We start from the raw sequence: 23,629 nt of genomic DNA on the forward strand, positions 1-23,629 counted from the left end.
TTCAAACCCCACTTTTAATGTCAGTCAATCTTGTTTAATCTGCTCTCAAAACATATCCAGGTAGATCACTTTATATCTTCTTTTAAAGCTACTCCTTGGTGCATGTCACCATGGCCTAGATTATTGTAATCCTGTCCCAGTCAGGCTTCCTAACTTTACTCTTGACTTCTTCCAGTCGTAGCAACCAGAATGAGCCTGTTAAACTTCAGTCTGATTATGGAGCACAGTATGCTATAGCAGTTATGGGCACAGACTCTGGAGCCAGGATGTCTGGGTTCATGTAGCAGTCTTGCCATATATCCTGTGTTTAGTTTGGGGCAACATATTTAAATATAAAATTGAAGTAACAGTATATAGATTAAAAGTGTTAGTAGTATCTACATGATAGACATTGCCAAAGAAAGGCAATGCCAAAGAATGCTCAAACTACCATACAGTTTTACTCATCTCACATGCTAGTAAAGTAATGCTCAAAATTCTCCAAGCCAGGCTTCAACAGTATGTGAACCATGAACTTCCAGATGTTCAAGCTGGATTTAGAAAAGGCAGAGGAACCAGAGATCAAATTGCCAGCATCTGTTGGATCATCAAAAAAGCAAGAGAGTTCCAGAAAAAACATCTATTTCTGCTTTATTGACTATGCCAAAGCCTTTGACTGTGTGGATCACCACAAACTGTGGAAAATTCTGAAAGAGATGGGCATACCAGACCACCTGACCTACCTCTTGAGAAATCTGTATGTAGGTCAGGAAGCAACAGTTAGAACTGGACATGTAACAACAGACTGGTTCCAAATCAGGAAAGGCGTACGTCAAGGCTGTATATTGTCACCCTGCTTATTTAACTTATATGCAGAGGACATCATGAGAAATGCTGGGCTGGATAAAGCACAAGCTGGAATCAAGATTGCCGATAGAAGTATCAATAACCTCAGATATGCAGATGACACTACCCTTATGGCAGAAGGTGAAGAGGAACTAAAAAGCCTCTTGATGAAAGTGAAAGAGGAGAGTGAAAAAGTTGGCTTAAAGCTCGACATTCAGAAAACTAAGATCATGGGATCTGGTCCCATCACTTCAAGGCAAATAGATGGGGAAACAGTGTAAACAGTGGCAGACTTTATTTTGGGGGGCTCCAAAATCACTGCAGATGGTGATTGCAGCCATGAAATTAAAAGACACTTACTCCTTGGAAGGAAAGTCATGACCAACCTAGACAGCATATTAAAAAGCAGAGACATTACTTTGCCAACAAAGGTCCATCTAATCAAGGCTATGGTTTTTCCAGTGGTCATGTATGGATGTGAGAGTTGGACTGTGAAGAAAGCTGAGTGCCAAAGAATTGATGCTTTTGAACTGTGGTGTTGGAGAAGAGTCTTGAGAGTCCCTTGGACTGCAAGGAGATCCAACCAGTCCATCCTGAAGGAGATAAGTCCTGGGTGTTCATTGGAAGGACTGATGCTGAAGCTGAAACTCCAGTACTTTGGCCACCTCCTGCGAAGAGTTGACTCATTGGGAAAGACCCTGATGCTGGGAGGGATTGGCGGCAGGAGGAGAAGGGGATGGCAGAGGATGAGATGGCTGGATGGCATCACGACTCGATGGACATGAGTTTGAGTAAACTCCGGGAGTTTTGTGATGGACAGGGAGGCCTGGAGTGCTGCGATTCATGGGGTTGCAAAGAGTCGGACACGACTGAGTGACTGAACTGAACATGGCAGACACTATTACTAGTAGCAGCAGTTGTAGCTGTAATAGTAATAGTATTGATATTTTAGCAATTGCTGTGTTGTCGTTTTACTCAAAATCCTCTAGTAGCTTCCCATTGCATTTGGCGTAGAAGTCAGAATCTTTGAAATGCCCTTCTGGGCCCTGCACAACCTAACCACTCTGATTTCTATATGCATCTCATTTTCTCCCTTGCTTAATCTCCTCTGTGTTCTGTAGTGTACTCCCTGCCCCCTTCCCCCGAAGGGCATATGAGACCTGAAACTGGCTCATTCAGATTCTTCATATTTGTTCTTTCCTCTTATTGGAAAGCATCCACCGAGATATCTGCAGGGTTAACTGCTCCTTCCACCTCACACCACTTTCTTGATGAAACTTGACTATGCTATTCCCAATGCCAGCAATTTAAGCCTGTCTTTAGCCCTGTAAATTAGAAGAAATTATTCTTTGTTTTGGTTTTTGCTCTTCTGCATTAGAATGTAAACTCCATGATGGCAAAGATTTACTTTTTGTCTCTTGTGTCCACTCTGGAATCTTCAAACCCTGAAGAGTGTCTGTCATATAGTAGGCACACAATAATATTTATTGAAGGAGTGATGAAATTATGGCACTTTAACACTGTTAATTCTCTGTCAGACTCTTCACAGACATTCCTGTCTCTTACAGCTCAGTGCCCCTGGCCATGGCCTCTGTGGTCTGCTACATCTTGGTTGACAGTTGGTCTCTCTCACTGCTAAGTTGTGATTTGCAATTTAACCATTTCCTGTCATTCTGGATTCTGAAAACACTATTATTTCCTCCTCATTTCTGAGTATCTCATCTTATCCCATCTTTGAGGCCCACCTGAAATGTTTTTCTTTAGTGGCACTACCCGCAGCTACTCTTGGCTTCTTTTTTCATTATTTTATTTCATTGTGCTGTTATCTAGAGAGAGCTCAATATGTATGTGTTTACTGGCATACCTAGAATCTAAGTCTTATAATGTGATCCCTGTTCAGCATTATCAGCATCTCCTGGTGCTGATGCCTGGTGCACAGAAATTATTTCCAAATCTCTCTTAAGATATAACAAACCAAAAATTCTGGGGATATGGTACAGAAATTTATATTTTAATAAGGCTTTGTGTATTTCTGATACAAGCTGATGCTTGAGAACAACTGGACAAGAACATCAGCATGATGGACTGGACTTGGAGTGCCTGGATTCTTACTAGTTAAATCTTCAGAGTTTAGCAATCCCCAGAGATGGAAGGAAACTAAAGTAGGTGTAGAAGGCCAGAGGTAGAATGTTCTAAGAATGAGTAAACAAAACCTTTTCTCTGAAACATAGAAACTGGGAAATATGTCTACAGGATAAAGGTGAGCCAGGGAAATGGACATCTGTTAGTGAATGCTTAAGTCCATGATTCAGATTTTCTTCCTGTGGAGTTAATTTTGAACAGTAGAAGGTTAGCAGAGAACTTGGAAGTTGTAGCATTAGCTTTGGGCAAATCTTGAGAAGGGTAATCCACTCTAAGACTGAGGTGGCACATGGCCTTTCCTGGATAGTAAACACTTGGGGTACCAGCTCTGAGCCTGGAATATTTTGACAGGAGCTAAAATTGAGGAAGAAGATACAAAACCAGACTCAAGTCATCTTTTGAAATAATATGTTATGATAGGTATCTGACCACTGGTGGGAAAAGTGGACAGAAAACTCAATAACCAAGGAAAGGAACATGTCTCTGCAGAAGAGCTTGGAATTCAGGAACCTGAGGACAGAGACTAGGTTGGTGTGAACTCTTGGAGCAAGGTTAAATGGCCTCAGGGGTGATGTTTAGAGGCCGGGGGTGGGGGGGTGGGGGGGGTGGGGGGGGTGGGGGGGGTGGGGGGTGCTGATTATCATAGAAACATTAAAGTCAACAAATTGTGTCAACATATAAAATTAAATATTTTGCTTGAAGACAGGTGATATACATTATACACTTTCTGTCTCTTTATTGCCCAAATGATAATAGACTGAAATGAAACACTTAAAAATAACTGCTCTTTGTGTATTCTGTGTGTTAAGCGCTTTGGTAATGTCTAACTCTTTGCAACCCCATGGACTGAAGCCCACCAGGCTCCTCTGTCTATGGGGATTCTTCAGGCAAGAATACTGGAGTGGGTTGCCATGCCCTCCTCCAGGGCATGATCCTGACCCAGGGATTGAACCCAAGTCTCTTACATCTCCTGCATTGGCAGGTGGTTTCTTAACCACTATTGCTACCTGGGAATCCCAACTTACTCTTTATGAGGGCTTATTTTAATCACGTAAGTGTGTTCACTATATGATACCAATCTTTTAATTTTTTTTCCCTTAATTTCCAACTGGAATTAAACTGTACTTCAAGCACCAGGATAATATAAACTCATGTTCAGAAAGACCTTTGGCTTCCTGTTAAAATGGACCTACAAACACGTTATAATGGGCACTAACTCAGAACAGTTAACATGGTCAAGGTTTTATTAATATATTGTTTTGAATAATGTAAAATGGTAAAAGGTCAATTAGGTAGATTTCCTCTGTTGCTGTCCTTCAAACATTCCAAGTCCCATGTTGAGGTGCACACTTATCCACAGAACACCATCCCCACCCCATGGAGTTAACCTAGATCTGAATGTGGTACAGGGGTTTGGATTTGATTTGAGGCTGTTCTGGGAGGTTAGCCATCTCAAGGTCCTGAGGTTAATCACCCACAGACTTGTTCAACAATGACTTGTCAATGAGAATCATCCATGTATGTCTTTTAACATGTGACCTAGTTTAGAATTCAAGGAAGTTACTCTTCAAAATTGAAAGAAGAAATAAGAAGGAGGAAATATCAGACACACAGACAACAGGGAGCTGATTGGGTCAGAGATAATTCCATCTTAGGTGAGTTTTTGTCAGTGTGGCAGATGGAAACACATAGAGAACCTTTTATGTGGGGCTTTATAGCCAATTGTCATAAAGTGAATTTTACTTAGAAAAAACATATTACGGGACAGAATTATGTTCTTGTTACTTTTGGTGTTTCCAGTATTTGTATACTTTGAGGCATTCTTTTTTTTTTTTTTTTTTTAACTATCTTTAAAAAATCACAAATCACCTTGCAATCATAGTTGACATAAAAATATTTTTCTTTAAAGCATTAATGTATTGATTTGACATAGGTTTTAATAATTCAGAATGGAACCCACAGAATTCCTTGTTTAGAATAATATTAGAGAAAACCTCAACAGATTTCATCATGTGGTTAGGTTTAACTTCAACCATATGATGAAAGAAATAAATATGAAAAAGTGATACTATAAAAAGTGGAGGAACATATGAAAAATTATTTTGTAATTATAATATGTGGAAAGACTTTCTAAAATATAATACAAACCTAGGAATGTAAGAGTTAATGGCTGATAAAAACAATGTTGTAGGAGGAGAGATTTTTGCCTGGCAGAAATCAGAGTCAAAACAAAGGTCAAATGATAAATAGTAAATGGGAGGAGTCTTGGGTGTTCATTGGAAGGACTGATGTTGAAGCTGAAACTCCAATACTTTGGCCACCTGATGCAAAGAGCTGACTCATTTAAAAAGACCCTGATTCTGGGAAAGATTGAGGGCAGGAGGAGAAGAGAACGACAGAGTCTGAGTTGGTTGGATGGCATCATCGACTCAATGGACATGGGTTTGGGTGGACTCCAGGAGTTGGTGATGGACAGGGAGGCCTGGCGTGCTGCAGTTCATGGGGTCGCAAAGAGTTGTACACGACTGAGCAACTGAACTGGACTGAAATGGGAGGGAATTTTTGACCCAGAAATTCTTTTTTAAATTTATTCTACAGATACAATCTTACATGTATGAAATTACTTATGTGCATCATTATCAATTGCAGCTTTTATGTACAGTATTAGATTGGAAATAATTTAATATCTGCCATTAGTATGGTGGTAATCAAATTATGGTTCATTCATATGATTGAATACTCTGCTGCTGGATTCCATTTGAAAATATATCAAAGATATGTAAAGGTTTTTAAAATGATGAAAAAAAATTAATTGCAAAAATAACAAGAAAACAACAAAATGGCAGTAAGCACATGTCTATCAATAATTATTTGAATGTAAGTGGATTAAATTCTCCAATCTAAATATGTAAAGTGGCTGAATAGTTTAACCAAAAAGACTAAGAATTATCTGCATGTTGCCTGCAAGAGCCTCCTCTAGATATAAGGAAACACATAAACCACAAGTAAAGGGATAGAAAAATATATTCCATGTAAAAGGAAACCAAAAGAAAAACTGGAGTAGCTGTACTTACATTAGACAATGTAGACTTTAACACAAAGACTGTAATAAGAGACAGAAAAGATTCTACATAATGAAAAAGGGGGTAGTCAACAAGAAGATACATCATTTGTAATTATTTATGCACTCAATATCAGTTCAGTTCAGTTCAGTTCAGTCGCTCAGTCGTGTCTGACTCTTTGCGACCCCATGAATCACAGCATGCCAGGCCTCCCTGTCCATCACAAACTCCCGGAGTTTACTCAAACACATGTCCATTGAGTCGGTGATGCCATCCAGCCATCTTATCCTCTGTTGTCCCCTTCTCCTCCTGCCGCCAATCCCTCCCAGCATCAGGGTCTTTCCCAATGAGTCAACTCTTCGCAGGAGGTGGCCAAAGTACTGGAGTTTCAGCTTCAGCATCAGTCCTTCCAATGAACACCCAGGACTGATCTGCTTTAGGATGGACTGATTGGATCTCCTTGCAGTCCAAGGGATTCTCAAGAGTCTTCTCCAACACCACAGTTCAAAGGCATCAATTCTTTGGCACTCAGCTTTTTTCACAGTCCAACTCTCACATCCATACATGACCACTGGAAAAACCATAGCCTTGATTAGATGGACCTTTGTTGGCAAACTAATGTCTCTGCTTTTTAATATGCTGTCTAGGTTGGTCATGACTTTCCTTCCAAGGAGTAAGCGTCTTTTAATTTCATGGCTGCAATCACCATCTGCAGTGATTTTGGAGCCCCCAAAATAAAGTCTGCCACTGTTTCCACTGTTTCCCCATCTATTTGCCTTGAAGTGATGGGACCAGATGCCATGATCTTAGTTTTCTGAATGTTGAGCTTTAAGCCAACTTTTTCACTCTCCTCTTTCACTTTCATTAAGAGGCTTTTTAGTTCCTCTTCACTTTCTGCCATAAGGGTGGTGTCATCTGCATATCTGAGATTATTGATATTTCTCATAGCAATCTTGATTCCAGCTTGTGCTTTATCCAGCCCAGCATTTCTCATGATGTCCTCTGCATATAAGTTAAATAAGCAGGGTGACAATATACAGCCTTGACGTACTCCTTTTGCTATTTGGAACTAGTCTGTTGTTCCATGTTTAGCTCTAACTGTTGCTTCTTGACCTGCATATAGGTTTCTTAAGAGGCAGGTCAGATCGTCTGGTATGCCCATCTCTTTCAGAATTTTCCACAGTTTGTGGTGATCCACACAGTCAAAGGCTTTGACATAGTCAATAAAGCAGAAATATACATTTTTTCTGGAACTCTCTTGCTTTTTCAATGATCCAGCGAATGTTGGCAATTTGATCTCTGGTTCCTCTGCCTTTTCTAAAACCAGCTTGAACATCTGGAACTTTACGGTTCACGTATTGCTGAAGCCTGGCTTAGAGAATTTTGAGCATTTCTTTACTAGCGTGTGAGATGAGTGCAATTGTGCAGTAGTTTGAGCGTTCTTTGGGATTGCCTTTCTTTGGGATTGGAATGAAAACTGACCTTTTCGAGTCCTGTGGCCACTGCTGAGTTTTCCAAATTTGCTGTCATGTTGTGTGCAGCATTTTCACAGCATCATCCTTTAGGATTTGAAATATCTCAACTGGAATTCCATCACCTCCACTAGCTTTGTTCTTAATGATATACTCAATATAGGAGCACCTAAATATGTGAAGCAAATATTAATGGACACAAAGGGAGAAATAAACAGTAATAATATAAGAACAGGAGACTTTAATACCCTGTTTAATCAATGGTTAGATCACCTAGACTGAAAAATCAATAAGGAAACATCGGCCTTAAATTACATGTTAGATCAGATATTTACAGAAAATTCCATGTAAAGGCAACAGAATGTGCATTCTTATGAAGTACATATGGGACATTTTCCAGGACAGGTCATGTGTTAGGTCACAAGACAAATCTTAATTCATTTGTTGTTGTTCAGTTGCCCAGTCGTGCCTGACTGCAACCACATGGACTGCAGCACGCCAGCCTGTCCTTCCCTCCCACCTCCCGGAGTTTGCCCAAGTTCATGTTTATTGCATCATTGCAGAAGGAGAAGAAGGTGTCAGAGGATGAGATGACTGAATGGCATTACCAATGCAATAATACATTTAAGAGTATTCAAATCATATCAAATATATTTTTCAACCACAATGGTATTAAGGTAGAAATTAATTACATGAAGAAAAATGGAAAATTCACAAGTATGTAAAGATTAAGCAACATGTTACTGAACAAGCAATGAGTCTAAGAAGAAATCAAAAGAGAGAGAAAATATACCTTGAGACAAAAATGGAAATGTACCATTCAAAAGTCTTTCTACTAACTTGGAGCTTCATTTGTTCTCTACTTCTGGTTCTTTGAGTTGTAAAGTTAGGTTATTATTTGAAACTTTGCTTGATTGTTGAGGTTGACATTTATCACTATGAGCTTCCTTAGAACTGCTTCTTCTGTCTAATGGGCCAATTCAGTTTCCTAGTAATCTGTCTTTTAAAGTCAGTTTATTTTTTAAACTCTGATTTTATTATTTATTTATTTTTGGTTGTTCTGGGTCTTCATAGCTTTGTGCAGCCTTTCTCTAGTTGCAGTGAGTGGGAGTTAGTCTTGCAGTGCGTGAGCACCTCACTGTGTGGCTTCTCTTGTGGAGCCTGGGCTCCAGGCCTACAGGCTTCAGTAGTTGCAGCTGGTGGGCTCAGTCATTGTGGCACAGGGCTTAGTTGCTCCGTGGCATGTGGGATCTTCTTGGACCAGGGATTGAGCCTGTGTCCCCTGCTTTGGCTGGTGGATTCTTATCCTCTGTGAACCAGGTTCATCCTCTTAGTAATCTCTTATATGGAAACTTCAACTTGTTAGCCAGTGTGAGGAACTAGCAAGTTGTGGGGTATTATTCTGAACTGCCAAAATATATTCGATGCCATAAAACTCTCAAGGCAGGTGAGGAGGTGCTCCTGTACAGATTGTGTTCATTTTACGCTATGTGGGTACAATGGGAAATGCCCTCTTTAAAAATATGTAATTATAATGTGTTCATGGCAACGTGGAATGAGAGAAGCAAATGTTTCAGTGTACTTGAGGGTGATGAATGAAAATTGGGCCTTTTGTTTCCTTTTTAGCCCTGCCACACTTTATCAGGTCTACTTTTAATTTTGCATCCCAGATTGATTTATTTTCATTCCTTTAGGTTAGGCAAGATTGTTTAAAAAGATTTTTTTTTCCATTATAGGGAAGTAGGGTTCATCTTGGCTTAGCACCTCACCCTTACAACTTTGTCTCAGATGGGCCACAAGTGCATCTCAGGGTGGCCTCTGACCTTGGACAACTGTTTTGTTTTTGTTTTTTTCAATTGTAGGTGAATTAGCAGTAGTGTATTATCTCAGTCCCTGCTGTTTCATTCTGGTAATTAACTTTATTATTGATACCCTTTGGTTATGAGTCTAGGAAATATTTTTAGTGCATATGCAAAACGTGGAATAAAGAGCAATAGATCAGATTGTAAATCAAATGCAATAATCTATTTGAAAAGACTACACAACCTTGAGACCAGATTTCTGGCAGGCAGTTCATAGTCTCTGCTGAAGCATTTGGCCAGCAGATGGGTTACACCATTGCACTCAAAGGAGGTTCATTCTCATTACCAGTGTCTTTCTATTTTAGAGGTTGCTGTAACCTTTAAACCTTTGGAATTCAACAGATTGGAGCTGCTCTGTTTGTGAAAGGGCTGATCCTTTTTCCTTTGACATTAAAATTACATTCAAGGTATGCGTTTCCTAACTTTTGAAGAGATCAATTTAGTCTCCAAGTCGTAAATTCTGGAATATGATTCTGTATTAGTTTTATAAATACTTGTAAAGATAGCAAACTGCTTTTTCAAGACAGTCCATTCATTCTGGACTTTTTTTTAAAACAAACTTTTAAATTTCTATTGGAGTATAGCCTATTAACTGTGTTGTGATAGTTTCAGGTGAAACAGCGAAGGAATTCAGCCATACATATACATGTAACCATTCTCCCACAAACTCCCCTCCCATCCAGGCTACTACATACATTATGGGTACTTTTAATTGTACTTCATATTTAATATGACCTGAATGTTTGTGTCCACCCAAAATTTGTATGTTGAAATCCTAATCCACAAAGGTGGACCTTTGGAAGGTGCTTATGTCATGAGGTTTGAGTCACAATGACTTTGATTAGGGTTTTTATAAAATAGGTTCTGAAGATACCCCAGCCTCTTTCACCATGTTAAATTATGAAGGCACATATAGTATGAGATGTTTGATCCTGTGTGTGAGAAAGATATTCATTAGGTCTACTTAAGCTGATATCCAGAGATCAAAGTTTATTCTTATTTGCCTTATATAACACAGTTCTCATAGATGAACGCATTTCATCAAATAGGCATGTTTACTAGTCAACACATATGTTACTACAGTGGCCTGGACATTTGTGTCCCCCTCAAATTCATATGTTGAAATTCTCACCTTCACTATCCAAGGACTTTGGGAAAGACTTCGGTCATGAGGGTAGAGCCGTCATGAATGGGATTAGTTTTCTTATAAAAGAGACTCCATAGGGACTTCCCTGGTGGTCCAGTGGCTGAGACTCCAGGCTCCCAATGCAGAGGGCTCAGGTTCAATCTTTGGTCAGGAAACTAGATCACACATTCTGCAACTAAGAGTTTGCATGCCATAACTAAGACCTGGGTGAAGCCAAATAAATAAATATTTAAAAAGAGAGAGAGACCCCAGAGGGCCCCTAAGCCCCTCCTCATGTGAGGACATAGAGAAAAGGCACTGGCTATGAGCTGAGAAAAGAGGTACTTCTGAGGAGTGGAGGCTGTCTTAGTGCACTTTGATCTTGTGGTGCCCAGGGCCTCTGGAGGTCTTAATCTGACCCTGTTTCACTCGATATATGGTGTTGACCTTCTGGTTCCAGAAGAGTTTATCCTAACTTAATGTTCTCCTGGACCATTTGCCATCCAGTCTGTTACACAAACTAGCAATACTCACCCTCTGTAGTCCCACTACCCATATTGCTAGGGTGACCAACTCATCCTGGACTTTTCAAGTGTGAAAACTGAAAGCCCTGTATTCTGGGAAACTTTTTAGTCCTGAACATACTGGAATGGTTGGTTACCCTACATGCTTCCTTTCCCCCACTACCCCCCAGCTCATCTCATTTGTTTTATGTCTGTGTGTTGTCCAGAGTAGGGCTTCATATGTGACTCAATGGTAAAGAATCTGCCTGCCAATACGTGAGATGCAGGAGATGCAGGTTCAATCCCTGGGTCGGGAAGTAGGAAATGGAGTGGGAAATGGCTCCAGTATTCTTGCCTGGAATATTCCATGGAAAGAGGAGCCTGGCAGTCTGCAGTCTATGGGGTTGAAAAGAGTTGGGCATGACTTTATGACTGAGAACATTGTCCAGAGTGGGCTGTGGAACTTAGGCATCCATCTAAATACTAACATGTGTGAAGATGTTCCCTATGTAGCATTAATGCTTGGAAGTTATTTTTTTCTTTAAGCCTTTCCTTGCTCCCCTTTTTCCTACAGAAATACTAAGGAATTCTCTGATGTCTCTTTGACATATACTTTTTAGGTTTTTTTCCTCGAAATTGTGGCGTGAATTGCACTTGAGGAATTTTGGTCTCTTGAATTTCTTTCAACAGTTCCACAAAATAAAATGTATTTTCTTGCCACCTAGACTCCATGACTTCAGTGTGTCACAGTGTTTAAGTGACTCAGGGCTTAAAAAAAGCAACAAAATTGTGTAATGAGACCTAGAAAAGCCACTTTTTTTAGTAATTAAGAATCATCAATTCCTGATTACCACCAGTTGCAGGTTCTTGGACAAGTCTGATTTTCTCTTTAGGTCTTGGTTTCCTTCCTTATAAAAAAAAAGTGGATTTTGCTAGACTAAACTCTGGGATCACAGTTTATGTTAAAATGAAATGATTCTCATATGTATACCTATGTTGATATTTGACAGAAAACAACAAATTCTGTAATGCAATTATACTTCAATTAAAAAATAAATTAAAAAAATGAAATGATTCTCAACCAGTAGAGAAGCAGGGTGTGATCATCTTATCTATTAAATATTTCCTTATGGATTCTATTTGGAGTCTTTTCTGTATCTCTCTAGCGTGGCCTCTGAACCCAGAATCTAATAGTCAGGTATCAGATATATAATCAGTTAGGCCCTTAGTGCCTTTTTCAGATGAAGACTTGCTGCCTGTAGCTAGAAGCATAATGGGTAAGCTCTCCCCAAAACAATTCCCAGGCTCCCCAGTTCAGTAGGAGGACTCAGATGATTCAGCATATCGTCATATTGATAGCTATGACTGTTAACATTGAAAGAATACCAAGCAAAGTCAGCAAAGGGAAAAGACACACAGGCAAATTCCAGGGAAACCAGACACAGCTTCCAAGAGTCTTTTCTCAGGGGAGTCACCAGCAACCAGTTGTGATCACACATGTGAAATGTTATTTATCGGAAACACTTGTTAGAGACTTGTTAGAGACTTAGGTTTTTATTCAGGGCTGGTCACAGAGGCAACTTCTGTACCAGAATTCCAAAGTCCTAGAAGGAAAGCTGGTGTTCAGCATAAATACCTTGTTTGTACAATTCAGATACAAGGAGCTGCTCTTATCTGGGAGTGATGGAAATCGTCTCCAAAGTCAGGTTTCCAGATGTCAGTTGGGCATCAATCCTGCAAAGTAAGATTGAAGTCTTAGGCTTGCTATGTTATCTTTTTTGTACATGTAATAAAACAAATTTTGCTTCCAGTCTCTTGACCTCTTACCACCAAGTGAGGCACGTGAAACACTGGAAAGAAATGGACTGTGGGGAATAACTGAAATTCCACTTTCTGCTATGCTGGTAACTTGGGTGACTTTGGCTAAGTTAAATTATTTAACCTTAGTTTTTCCATCTGTGAATTGGATATGATAATGCAAACTATACAGGGATTTTTCCGGGAACAAATTATTTTGTACATCCAAAGAATCTGCCTGCAGTGTGGGAGACCCAGGTTCAATCCCTGGGTCGGGAAGATCCCCCTGGAGAAGGAAATGGCAAACCACTCCAGTATTCTTGCCTAGAGAGTTCCATGGACAGAGGAGCCTGGCAGGCTACACTCCATAGAGTTGAAAACAGTCAGACATGACTGAAGGGACCTACCATGCACACAAGCACAGATAAAACATGACATCCATTGTTCCTGTATCTGCTCATTCAACAAAATGTTTATTAAGAATCGATTGCATGCTAAACGCTATGATAGGCCCTGGAGGTATAGGGCTGAGCAAAAAACATCCTGCCTTTTTGGAATTAACAGTCTAGTTGCGGAAAGAGACTCTAATCTTGAATAATAACTGAGCAAATTAATATATAATTATAGTTTGTCATAAAGTGCTCCAAAAGAGAGGTAGAGAATGCAGTAGGAATGTATAATGGGTATTGACCTGCTTGTGTAGGTCAGAGAAGATTCCCCTGAGAAAATGGCATATATGTGTGTGTGTGTATAAGAATCTCAATGAGTTGAATAGGCAGGGGCTACTTCAAGAGATCAGAGGAGACATTAGATAAAGCCTTTGCATCCGCAATTATCTTCAGGGTGGGAGGAGGGAGCAGGCCATTGTTGGAGAATGGAAAAGAAGGTCTGCAGTTGGAGGAGAGAGAGCAAAATGGAGAATAAGATCAAAGAGGGGAGAGGTAGTCAAGAACAAGTTTGAGGTAATGGAGCTTGGTCACCATTCTAAGAGCAATGGAAAGTAATTTAAGGATGTTTAGCAGTGGAGTGATGTGGTTAGATATCTAAGGCTTCTGAAAGATAAATCTGCATTGTAGAGATATGATTGGAGTGGGTGTAGTGGGGTTTAGGAGTGTATTGTGGAAATGGACTAGTCATAACTTGAGTAAACTTGCTTGGAGATGGAGAGAAATGAAAAGACTTGAGAAGATGTATGTACACTTTCTATATTACTTTAATAAACAGCTTCCACTTGAACTGTTTTTACATAGATTTTTTCCGCCATTTTAGTTGCCATCCACCCCCAGCTCTTACCTGTAAGGGATGCATTCCAAGACCCCTAGTGGATGCCTGAAACTGTGGATATTCCCAAACCCTATATGTACTATTTTTTCCTATACATATTATGTATCTATAATGAAGTTTAATTTATAGGTTAGGCACAGTAAGAGATTAACAACAATCATTAATAGAATAGTTATAACAATATAATATAATAAAGGTTTTGTGAATGTGATCTTTCAAAATATCTTATTTATAAACTTAATGCCTTTTCTATATTAATTAAGGACTTAACCATGCACTATGGCTGTGTCTTTTACAGTTTGAAGTGAGAAAGTTAATCTAGAATGCATTTCTTTTTCTTTCTTCACAATTTCACAGATAGAGGATTTGTTCTTAGTGTAGATCTTAGAAATCTCAGCTCTTTTTCCTTATTAAGTCAGAACTTTCACCTTTTCATTTAAAGGAAGCACTTTATGGCTCTCTTTGGTGTATTTGAATTGCCAACATTACTAGTCTTGTGCTTTGGGGCCATAAGAGTGACTTATGGCCCCAAAGCACAAGTCAAATAAGGGTAACTTGAAGACAAGCACTGTGATGCTGTGACAGTGGATCTGATAGCTGAGACAATTACTAAGTGACTTATTGATGAGCTACACTCGACAGGGCAATGATTCAGGTCACGGGTGAGAGAGAGCAGGATGGCAAGAGATTTTACCAAGCTACTGTGAAGTGAAATATTTTCTGCCATATTGATGAGCAAGAAATGTCACAGCCATCAGCGATTCCAGCCCTCCAAATGTGAATGAGAGCTCCCTGAACGGAATACAATGTCTGTGATCCTGCAGATGCTGCCACACCCCATGATAATTGATGAGAAGCTGGAGGGAGGCGATGCAAGAAGCCGCCATCCACCATATCTGCCACCCCTTAAGGTGAATAAGGAATCAAGGGCATAAACAATCAAGAAACAAGATTTGGCCCCAGATCGCTGAGGTGCATAGGGAAGGAATGAATTCAGTGAGCCCAGAGACTTGCCTCTTTCCATACACAGAGAAATGCTAGATACCTTAGCTTGATATCTGGCTTTCCTTATTTAACAATAATCTTTGATGTTCAGACTGTCTACCTCTTTTGCTGAAAACTTGTATATGGCCTGATTCCCTGTCCTGCCTCCTTGGAGCATACTCTCACGGCTACAGTCTCCCAGGCCCGGAGTCCTTAACATTCCCACCAAATTCTCTGCTTTCAGGTTGTAACTGAGTTTTTAGTCAATTCTACTCAGAATGGTGTACAGTTTAACAACTTATGAATTATTTATTTTGAGAATTTTCCATTTAATATTTTCAAACCATGATGGACCCATGGGTGACAGAAACCATGGATAAAGGGACAGTGCTATACCAGTATTATGAAATCTTGAAAGTTGAAAGACATTTGTAGGGATGTGGATGGACCTAGAGACTGTCATACATAGTGAAATAAGTCAGAAAGAGGAAATCAAATATTGTATATGTGGAATCTAGAAAAATGGTATAGATGAACTTATTTACTAAACAGAAGTAGAGACACAATCATAGGAAACAAACTTATGAACAAGAAGGGGGAAAATAGAGTGGTGGGATGAATTGAGAGATTGGGATTGACATATATACATGATTATGTATAAAAATAGGTAACTAATGATAATCTAGTGGAGGTGAAGGAATTCTAGCTGAGCTATTTCAAATCCTAAAAGATGATGCTGTGAAAGTGCTACACTCAATATGCCAACAAATTTGAAAAGCTCAGCAGTGGCCACAGGACTTGGAAAAGGTCAGTTTCATTCCAGTCCCAATGAAGGACAAGGCCAAAGAATGTTCAAACTGCTGCATAGTTACACTTCATTTCATGTGCTAGCAAGGTAATGCTCAAAATCCTTCAAGATGGGCTTCAACAGTACATGAACTGAGAACTTCCAGATGTACAAACTGGATTTAAAAAAGGCAGAGGAACCAGAGACCAAATTGCCAAGGTCTGTTGGATCATAGAAAATGTAAAAGAATTCCAGGAAAACATCTACTTCTGCTTCACTGACTACGCTAAAGCCTTTGAATATGTGGATCACAACAAACTGTGGGAAATTCTCAAAGAGATGAGAATGCCAGACCACCTTACCTGCTTCCTGAGAAGCCTATATGGAGGTAGAGAAGCAATAGTTAGAACCGGTCATGGAACAGTGTACTGGTTCAAAATTGGAAAAGAAGTATGTCAAGGCTGTATATTGTCAAGCTGTATGTTTAACTTATATGCAGAGTGCATCATGCAAAATGCTGGGCTGGATAAAGCACAACCTGGAATCAAGATTGCAGGGAGAAATATCAATAACCTCAGATATACAGATGATACCACCCTTATGACAGAAGCGAAGAGGAACTAAGCTTCTTGATGAAGGTGCAAAAGGAGAGTGAAAAGCTGGCTTAAAAATCAACATCCCAAAAGCTAAGATCATGGCATCCGGTCCCATCACTTCATGGCAAATAGATGGGGAAACAATGGAAGTAGTGACAAACTATTTCCTTGGGCTCCAAAATCACTGCGAATGGTAACTGCAGCCTTGAAAGTAAAAGACACTTGCTGCCTGGAAGAAAAGTTATGACCAACCTAGACAGTTTATTAAAAAGCAAGCAGAAACATTACTTTGCTGACCTATGTCCATATAGTCAAAGCAATGGTTTTTCCACTAGTCATGTATGGATGTGAGAGTTGGACCATAAAGAAGGCTGGGTGCTTAAGAATTGATGCTTTTGAACTGTGGTATTGGAGAAGACTTTTGAGAGTTCCTTGGACAGCAAGGAGCTCAAACCAGTCAATCCTAAAGGAAATGAACCCTGAACCTTCATTTGAAGGACTGCTGCTGAAGCTGAAGCTCCAATACTTTAGCCACCTGTTATGAAGAGCTGACTCATTAGAAAAGACCCTGATGCAGGAAATGATTGAAGGCAGGAGGAGAAGGGGACAACAGAGGAGAGATGGTTGAATGGCATCACTGACTGAATGATGATGGGCAAGAGTTTGAGCAAGCTCCAGGAGATGATAAAGAAAAGGGAAGCCTGACATGCTACCGTCCATGGGGCTCAAAGAACCTGACAGGCCTGAGCTACTGAACAACAACAGAGAATCTCCTCTACAGCTCAGGGAACTCTACTCAGTGCTCTGTGGTGACTTTAAAGAGAAAGGATATATCTATGCATGTATCTGATTCACTTTGCTGTACTTTAGAAAGTAACACAACATTGTAAGCAACTGTACTCCACTAAAAATTAATGATAAAAAAGAGATTCCATGGTGTATATGTACCACAGCTTCCTTATCCATTCATCTGCTGATGGGCATCTAGGTTGCTTCCATGTCCTGGCTATTATAAACAGTGCTGCGATGAACATTGGGGTGCACGTGTCTCTTTCAGATCTGGTTTCCTCAGTGTGTATGCCCAGAAGTGGGATTGCTGGGTCATATGGCAGTTCTATTTCCAGTTTTTTAAGAAATCTCCACACTGTTTCCATAGTGGCTGTACTAGTTTGCATTCCCACCAACAGTGTAAGAGGGTTCCCTTTTCTCCACACCCTCTCCAGCATTTATTGCTTGTAGACTTTTGGATAGCAGCCATCCTGACTGGCGTGTAATGGTACCTCATTGTGGTTTTGATTTGCATTTCTCTGATAATGAGTGATGTTGAGCATCTTTTCATGTGTTTGTTAGCCATCTGTATGTCTTCTTTGGAGAAATGTCTGTTTAGTTCTTTGGCCCATTTTTTGATTGGGTCATTTATTTTTCTGGAATTGAGCTGCAGGAGTTGCTTGTATATTTTTGAGATTAATCCTTTGTCTGTTTCTTCATTTGCTATTATTTTCTCCCAATCTGAGGGCTGTCTTTTCACCTTACTTATAGTTTCCCTTTGTAGTGCAAAAGCTTTTAAGTTTCATTAGGTCCCATTTGTTTAGTTTTGCTTTTATTTCCAATATTCTGGGAGGTGGGTCATAGAGGATCTTGCTGTGATTTATGTCGGAGAGTGTTTTGCCTACACCATGGAATATTACTCAGCCATTAAAAAGAATTCATTTGAACCAGTCTAATGAGATGGATGAAGCTGGAGCCCATTATACAGAGTGAAGTAAGCCAGAAAGATAAAGAACATTACAGCATACTAACACATATATATGGAATTTAGAAAGGTGATAACGATAACCCTATATGCAAAACAGAAAAAGAGACACAGAAATACAGAACAGACTTTTGAACTTTGTGGGAGAATGTGAGGGTGGGATATTTCAAAAGAACAGCATGTATACTATCTATGGTGAAACAGATCACCAGCCCAGGTGGGATGCATGAGACAAGTGCTCAGGCCTGGTGCACTGGGAAGACCCAGAGGAATCGGGTGGAGAGGGAGGTGGGAGGGGGGATCGGGATTGGGAATACATGTAAATCCATGGCTGATTCATATCAATGTATGACAAAACCCACTGGAAAAAAATAATAATAATAATAAAAAAAAAGAGATTCAGCTCTTGAATAAATAACTGATAGAGGTGGAGATTGAGTTATATAACTTACTGAGATTTGCATTTCCACTACAACCTCCCTTACACATTTATCTTTTGAGGAGAAAAAGTAAGACACTGTCTAACACATATGTAGTATCATACACTTTATATACATTAACTCATTAACCATCACAGCAAGCCTATCAGGTGCTATTATTACATTTATATTATAAGTGAGAAACATGAGACACAGAGTTTAAGTAACTGACCCATTTCAAACAAGTAATAAGTGGTAGGTCTGAGACTGGAACCCATATAGTTTGTTGTCAGATCCATATGGCCAACCACAGTGGCAAACTATAATGTTTAGGCCAAATCCGGCCCATAACTGTTTTTATGCAGCCAGCCAGAAAACCTAGAAAAATTTTTTTTTTAATTTTAGAAATGTTTTAAAGAAGAAAGAAAAAAAGAGAATCGTGACAGGGATTACATATAGACTACAAAGCCTAAAATATTTACTATTTGGACTTTTACAGTGAAAGTTTGCTGGCTGTTATGGTAACCATTCCTAGAAAATGTGTTCCTTGAATAGGAAGTTGAGCACCACTGAGTTTTAAAGATGAAAGATACTTCTTTCATAAAATGAGTTATAGCAGAGTAAGGGCAATGTACTCAGAGCTCCTTCTCGGGTAGAATTTTTTTTTTTTTATTTTTGCAAATTTAAAATTAAGACTGAATGTAGAGCAAGTTTCTTGGCAAGATAGGAGATTTATCCCTCTGAGTAAGATCAAAGGTAGCTGGGCTGGTGCTGAGTTACTGAATGTGCTGCCTGTCATTAAGACAATGAATTTCATCTGGATTTATGGGCTGATCAGAGAATCATTTGGAGACAGGACATATCAGCCAAAAACTTTCTATTTTAAAGCTACGATTTGTTTTTGGAAAGAAAATTTAGGTCAACACTAAAAATTGATAAATTCTGTTATTAAATCAACATCTAGAGAAAAAACATGACTCTAACAATGTGTTTTTCTCTGAGCTGTAAATTTATTAAGAGAGAACATAGTGTGGAGTTTGTTTGTTTGTTTTTGCCTTTCTAAATAAATTGTCTTGATTTTTGGAGAAGTTGTGTTATTCATCTAAATTTTTCTAGAGAGCTAAGTATTAAGGCACTAAAATATTTATTAAACCTTACTATAGTGCTAGGTATTTTGGTGGACTTTGTATATATGATTATAGAAGGATTTTTTTTTTTTTGGCTCTGATATGATTTTCATTTGATAAACGGTTCACATCAACCACACCCTATTGATGCCTTACATGTTTCTTGCTTGTGGTAACTGCGTTAATCCACTTTCTGACAAGAGTCAGGCCGTGGCTTTAGAGGTTATATTTGGCCAGAGTTGGACTTATATTTTCTTTACCACATTCTTAGACTGGTTTTGTTAGTGGTTGATGGGTGCCCATTTTTCAGGCCCATTTTCTCAACATCTCACTTGATCCTTTTGGTTGTTGTGGGTGGATTGGGTGAGGTACTAACTATAGTTGTTTAAATTATAATATTCTTTGTTTAGAAAATTTTTTTCTGTCTATTCCATTTTTCCTTTTCAGACTGTTAAAACAAGTTTTACACTGAATATTTTTCAGATTGGAATATTATGGATTATGCTTTTTAATTGTAGGAATTTCCAAACATACGTAAATGGAATTCAGTTTTAAGCATCATCATATGTGGGCAATCTTGTCTAATTTTTTATCTTCCTCCTCCATTGCCTCCTATCTACCCCTAAGAATTTTAAAACAGGTCACAAACACTATATCCTTTCATTGGATAAATACTTGAATATTTGTCTCTAAATTATCAGGACCCTTTAAAAAATATCAGTACCATTATTAGCATGCTAAAATGAGCAATAGTTTCTTAATATTTACAAATATAAGTTGGTGTTCAAATTTCCCTAATTTTCTCACAGATACCTTATTGGCAGTCGACTTTCCATGTCAGGGCCCTAGTAAAGGCAGTGATGTATGTTTGGTTGCCTGGTCTCTTAATTCTGGTGGGATATGGTATGTTAGTTTCCCTTTCCTCTTTTTCTCTTTTGACATTGATTTTGGAGATCAGTGGTCTTCTGTCCTAATACTTCTGGTAAACTTATGGTATGAATTTTCCTGGAATCTGAATTATGTGTTAAATGTAGCTTAAAGTTTTTAACAATAATACGCGTCATAAGACAATGGGCAAGTTGAACTGTTGAACTACTGGCTGGCAAGAACTTGTGAATGGTACACGTCAGCACTTTCTTCTTTTACTTCCCCTAGTTTAGTAAAATTTATCTTTCTCACAGCTATAATACTAATAGCAGGTAAGAAGAAACAAACATTTGTATGTAATGTTATTGAAGAGACCTTTCTTTGATGAAATTACTTATTAACTTGGTTTTGCTTTTTTGTAATTAGCAGTAACACTGAAACAACAGGAGTCTTTATTTGCATAGGATTACCAGACACAGTCAGGCTAGGTATTTTTAGTTTTGCCTTCTGAGTCATTAGATTAGGTAATATTTCTGTCTGCCTGAGGGTCTGGCCAACATTACTTTCCTATTAAGGATGGTGAAATCCTTGCTGTTAATTTTTTGCTGAAAATTATAAGTATAAAGATCCATCTAGGCAAAATCTGTAAACTTATAGCTAATACTCTATGATTTATGTAGAAAAAGCTAATAAAGCTGTCTTTAAATACAGTCATTTTATGATAGCAAAGAGTACTTAAAAAGTATTTCCTTTACTCTTATGAAATAGAATCTAGTATTCTTTTATTCAGAATTTATTGTGAATGCTAATGTGTCAAGTTTTCTTAATTGATTAAGCCCTGTTTGAAACTTTACAAATGAAATTTTGTTTTTTAAAAAAGAATAATTTATTGGAAAAGTGCTGACAGCTTTATTGAAAATGACTTATTTTTGCTTGAATATCTGTTTCTCATAATGGTGAAAGTTATGTGAGAAATACACATTTCTAGAAAAATATATGAGTGTTAATATTTATCTTCATGGTAATGTTTTCCTTTTTGTTGATTGACTTGCTTGAACTGATTTCAATAAGTGTGTTACACTTATTTATATTTTGTTTATTTTCAAAATTTGATGATTACCTGGGATCATATGAAATAGTTTTTAATTGTTATAATACATTAATGCTATGTATTTCATTTTCAGTGGTTGTCTATTGTTTAGGAGATACTTAACACTGTAAATTTTTTCTTATTGATAACAGTAATTGAGAGTCAAATGACATAACTCAGTGCTTAGAATGTTGAAAAGACATTTTGTTTTCATAGTTAATTTTGCTTTCTTAGTCCACTGGTCCTCCGATACCCTAAGGTTTAAAAAAGAAAATGCTCTAGCACCTTTGGGGTTTTCTGATGTATTTGTTTCTTTTTTGCATTTGTCCAACATATCTTTTCCTTATAAGCATTTTTCCTTAATAGCTTCTATAGGTAATTTGAGATGACTCCTTAAATATATTTTCTTCTATTAAGAAGAGGTGTTTTGTTAGACTGAAAATAATAATCCATTATAAAATGATGACTCAAAGCTGTGTATTTACTAGGGCAGTGTTGATTTCGGTTCCTTTTATTCTTTCTTTATTTATTTTTTTCCTTTTATTCTTTAAAGAAAAAACAAAACACTGAAGGTGATATAAATGTGGATTTTATAGACTTCACATTTACAAACATTCTTTGATAGGAAAAATATTAAGATTCTGTTTCTAAGTATTTTTTCCCAATTTGTCATAATTTATTTGAAAAAGTTAGGATTGATCTCATGATCAGATCTTTTTGTTTTGTATGTGTGCTTTGAGGAATGTAATGTCCTCTGAACCTAATTGATGTGTGTATTCATCAGTGATGATTTATAGGTGGCAATAAAGCTGGTTGATTAGATAATATGTAGGAGAGTTTGTCTTTACAGATAAAACCTTGTGCAATTTTATGGAAGTGTTTCTGTTAGTGCTGAAATCCTCCATTGAGGGCATGCTTTATCGTAAATATTAATATACTTTCCTACCATTAAAATAATTCATTATTTGACAGTCTGTCATTTGGTAGTAATAGAACCAATTTTAATTGCCTAGTTTTTCAACAGCTCTTTGTTTAGGCTCATGTAGACTAACAAACCAGAACATTCCCATGGGTTTAATGGGGTCTCTAATCACTATAGTGATCTCTGTAAAGTGTGAGTAGTTAGACTCTTAGTAAACTGTCTTATGTTATTCCCTCTGTCTTTGCAGATAAATTATTGGTCATAACTGTAGCAACAAAAGAAAGTGATGGATTCCATCGATTTATGCAATCAGCCAAATACTTCAATTATACTGTGAAGGTATGGTATATCTTTTAATTCATGGAGATTTTAGACTGTGTGCCTGAAGTATGTTTTTCATAATGAAAACAATAACAACAGCAACATGATCTATAATCCACAGGAGGGAGATGAAATTTGATTACAAAATTGTTGTTAGTTTACACTTACTTGATTGTTTCAGATAGGTTTCGGCCTTGTAAATACTATGCCACTCAGACAATAATTTCCTAGTATTCACTAATGCTTTGTATAAACATGTTCTATAAAACAACAGAAGGATATTTAGAAGGATATACACACACACACATATATATTTGTTTTGCGGAGTCTTATATGGGTATAATTAAGATTTTATAGTAATTTTTTCAATTTGAATTTTTTTTTTTTTTGTAGTGGGTTTGTCTACCTTGGTATATTTATTCATTTAGGAGAATTGGAAACATTACTGTGAAGCAGATACTTTTTTTGTTCCCTTATTGGGAGGTGCTTTTCTTGTTTTTTGTTTGTTTTAGAGGAATTTAGTAACATTATAAAAGGGCTGTATGACTTATCTCTAGGAGAATATCTTATTGATAAATGGTCAGAAGAAACTTGGGAAATTTGGTAGGACTAGTAAACTGAGCTATGAAAGACCTGCTTTGTTTTTTTTTTTAAAGTTATTTATTTTTTAATAGAAATAAGGCTCTATCA

At 38.0% G+C, this 23,629-nt stretch overlaps 1 protein-coding gene across 2 annotated transcripts in view; it reads left to right on the top strand.

Annotated features, from left to right (window-relative positions):
- The window catches only part of PLOD2 (procollagen-lysine,2-oxoglutarate 5-dioxygenase 2), a 122,371-nt gene that overhangs the window by 30,559 nt on the left and 68,183 nt on the right, over nt 1-23,629 (top strand). For both annotated transcript variants that reach the window (XM_043474172.1, XM_043474173.1), the window contains exon 2: nt 22,866-22,957. In XM_043474172.1, the coding sequence (XP_043330107.1) occupies nt 22,866-22,957 (92 nt within the window). The remainder of the gene's footprint in view (nt 1-22,865; nt 22,958-23,629) is intronic.

Source organism: Cervus canadensis, chromosome 7 (assembly GCF_019320065.1).
Source record: "Cervus canadensis isolate Bull #8, Minnesota chromosome 7, ASM1932006v1, whole genome shotgun sequence".
Taxonomy (NCBI): domain Eukaryota; kingdom Metazoa; phylum Chordata; class Mammalia; order Artiodactyla; family Cervidae; genus Cervus; species Cervus canadensis.